The following is a 2,957-nucleotide window of genomic DNA, read 5'->3' on the forward strand; positions in this document are numbered from 1 at the left end:
TCACAACACGTGACAGGGCTACAGCTGAAGCCGTTGGTGTCTTGCAAGTAGCCATTTACTGCAAGGGTCAAGTTCCCTCTAATTACAACTATCAGACACTGGGGGAGAAGAAAGACCCATTGTCAAAGATCTGCTTAAAACTAGGGAGAGAACTAGAGAAATCAGTTGGTTTTCCATCTTTACCTGCTTTTACATGTTTTCTTACTTTGATCAGCCAATAAAACAGCCCATAGACTTTTTTTTTTTTTTTTTTTTTTTTTTTTTTTTTTTTTGCCAGAAACAGAGGGTTTACAGGACATAGTGTCGAGAAAATCTGGAGAGCTTTGTTGGGAGATTCTGCCTGGGAGCTGCTGTTGGGAATTCAGTGTTTCTTTCTTTTTCTGCAGCACAGAGGTGTTAAGTCAGCCCGACAGCCCCCGATCTTTTCTTCAAAGGTAAGGCAGTCAATCGCACAGTGACCATCCAGCTTTGAACAGAGGTGCTGTCTGTAAAGTGAGGCACTGCCTAGGGGAAGAGAGTGGCGGTTAGCAATCTACTAATCTACCAGGCCAAAAAGTAAATTCTTCATTACTAAATCTGGGGGGTGGGGAGGCCAGACTCCTGGTAAATCACATGCAATGCCCTCTGGCATCATTTGCAAAAGACGCAGGTCATTCCCCTGTTCAAATCAGCCGGCTTACACCGGAAGAGAATGCCTCTTCCTAGGAAGGTGGCAAGCCGCTTTCCAACTCCAACAAACAAACCTTTCCAACACGATGTTTCTTCTTTGTATTTCTAGTAGTGTCTGACAGAGATCAAAATTTACAAAGCCGTGCACAATATTATAGGCAGATCAACAGTAAACTGTGCCCATTATTGTAAGACCTTTAAGATTCAGATGTAACCCAACACTCTCATTATTGCCACTGGCAGAAAAGAAAAGTAAGCACAGAGTTCAAGTAGTTTCATGGGTGCTGCCTTCTGCTGATCGTTGAACTCACCCCTACCTCATTGCCTTGACAATGGTGGTCACAGTTCCCCGGATGCTTCTTCCCAAAGGTTCATCCCTACTACCCAGGAGGCCTTTCTGCACCTCCTAGTGAGAACATAGCTTGCTCTTTTTCTAACATGGTTTCTCTATATTTTGCATTCTGGCTTTTAAGGGTATTGTTTTGTGCTAAATTCCATGTGTGTATTTCTTTCTCACTCATTTACTTATTTATACATCATAAGTTTTGAATGATTACTGTCTCAGGGAGTCTACATTTTATTAACAGAAAATTAAAAACAAAGGTTTGGCTCTAATTAAAATTTTCTGTTTGTTTTGTATAAGTGAATGAATGCAGGTGGGGAAAATGTCTCCCAAGTCGTAAGGACACATTGTCTGGATCTCTTGTCTAACTAGAGCTTCTGAGGATGACGCACACACTCAGGAGGACTGAACACTTGGGAGCTTATGAAGGATGGGAGACCTCAGAATACAGGTAGCACGTTCCAAGGGTATTTGAGGAGGACTAGCCAGAAGATCCATTTGGTTGTGGGTTATACTGAGCAAACAGATCTGTTTAAAGCACCGAGTCTCGAGTGCAAACAAGTCAGGATGGTAGGGGTTTCAATGAGATCATTTTCTGTTTATTATCTATGAGATCCCAAAGAAAGTTTGGGATACTCTTAGGGTAAAGTATTTGAACCAACTACAGAGACACTGAAAATGTTGTTTTCCATTTTAAAGCAGTTACTTTGTCATATGCTGAGGTGTGTTGAAGATTTGAAAACCAGGAAAGGGATCTAAAATAACGAAGAAGCCCAAATCCCCATGTAGACTGACTAGGGAAGTGGACCAGGTGCTCTAGTCGCTAAGGATAGAAGACAGTGGATTAGATTCTTCTGTTTCTCAGCTCGGTGACCGGTTTAGCCTGAGAGTATTGAGATCATAGTGGTGAACAGTGAGGTCTCCCTGAAGTCAGCTTGCTTTTCCAAAGACAGATCCCGATTAAAGTGCCAACACTACCTCTCTAGGGATTTTTCTCTTACCTGGGTGAAGTTGAACAAGAAGAATGAGCCCAGCAACAACTAAGGAAAGAATTCTCATGTCTCTACGCATCAGTGGAGAGGAGATGAAGGAGGTACAGCATAGAGCCTGGCTCCTTTATTGAGAGAGCAGAGTCAGACTCATTCTGCTGCTCAGAAATGGCCTTAAGAGAGAACTATTTTCCATGCTCCACTGAGTATTGTGTGGGCCAGCAGATCAGGTTTTCGTCTAAGTCTTTTATCGGAGACAAAGCAGAGAAAGAACCCTGCCTTCTTGCCTGGAATATTCTATTCCATTTCTTCTTAGGCTTTCCCCATTTCCCTTTGTGTTCCATCTCAAGTGTCCCCATTTCCACAAAACCTACAATCATGCTCTCTTTTCTTCCTGTGCCTTAAAATTTTATGCATAATGTATACTTACAAGTTTTAACCACCGGTTGTTAGTTAATTGATTGATACCTGGTAGAATGGCTTTTAAAATTTAAGGTTTAGAATAAATTAGCTATCCCAATAGATATCAAACTTCGTAGAAGAAACCAGCTCAAATTTGATTGTTTTTCTCCATTAGGTTCAACATCAGTTTTGTTTAATTTTCTAGCGGAAAGCTATCTGATTAGGGGAATTCACGAATAAACAAGCAATTAGATGCAAATTGTTGTTAAATCTTTCAAGCTTATACATATGTAAGGCTTTGAAGATGATATAATTCTTAAAATTTCTTCCATAACCATTAGTGGTGGAAAAGCCATGTATATTTGTATTAAACAGCTATGCGCTACCAACAGACCTTAATTTTGTTCTAAAGGCAATGGAGCCTGTGTAGTTTTGTGTAGTACAGTTATCTGGAAGAATAAAAACCAACATCCACAACAGAGCGAGCGCTTGACAGATCAATCTATGTAAATTAATTTCTGAGGAATGCCAAAAGGATGAGAAAGATGCAGAGA

The 2,957-nt window shown here is 40.7% G+C and overlaps 1 protein-coding gene across 1 annotated transcript; it reads right to left on the reverse strand.

Annotated features, from left to right (window-relative positions):
• Positions 1-361: 361 nt before the first annotated feature.
• LOC119811118 (beta-defensin 13-like) lies at positions 362-2,071 on the reverse strand. Its single transcript, XM_038324690.1, has 2 exons — positions 2,014-2,071; positions 362-504 (listed from the first exon to the last, which is right to left on the reverse strand). Exons 1-2 carry the CDS (start codon positions 2,069-2,071, stop codon positions 362-364), a joined length of 201 nt encoding a protein of 66 aa, XP_038180618.1.
• Between the last annotated feature and the right edge of the window lie 886 nt (positions 2,072-2,957).

The sequence above is a fragment of the Arvicola amphibius genome, chromosome 4, assembly GCF_903992535.2.
Source record: "Arvicola amphibius chromosome 4, mArvAmp1.2, whole genome shotgun sequence".
Lineage (NCBI taxonomy): Eukaryota > Metazoa > Chordata > Mammalia > Rodentia > Cricetidae > Arvicola > Arvicola amphibius.

Excerpts from the sequence above, each read along its gene's own strand:
- LOC119811118 (XM_038324690.1), bottom strand. The coding sequence starts at position 2,071 with ATGAGAATTCTTTCCTTAGTTGTTGCTGGGCTCATTCTTCTTGTTCAA. Across the intron at positions 505-2,013 it reads TCTTGTTCAACTTCACCCAG|GCAGTGCCTCACTTTACAGA; the intron begins GTAAGAGAAAAA and ends CTCTTCCCCTAG.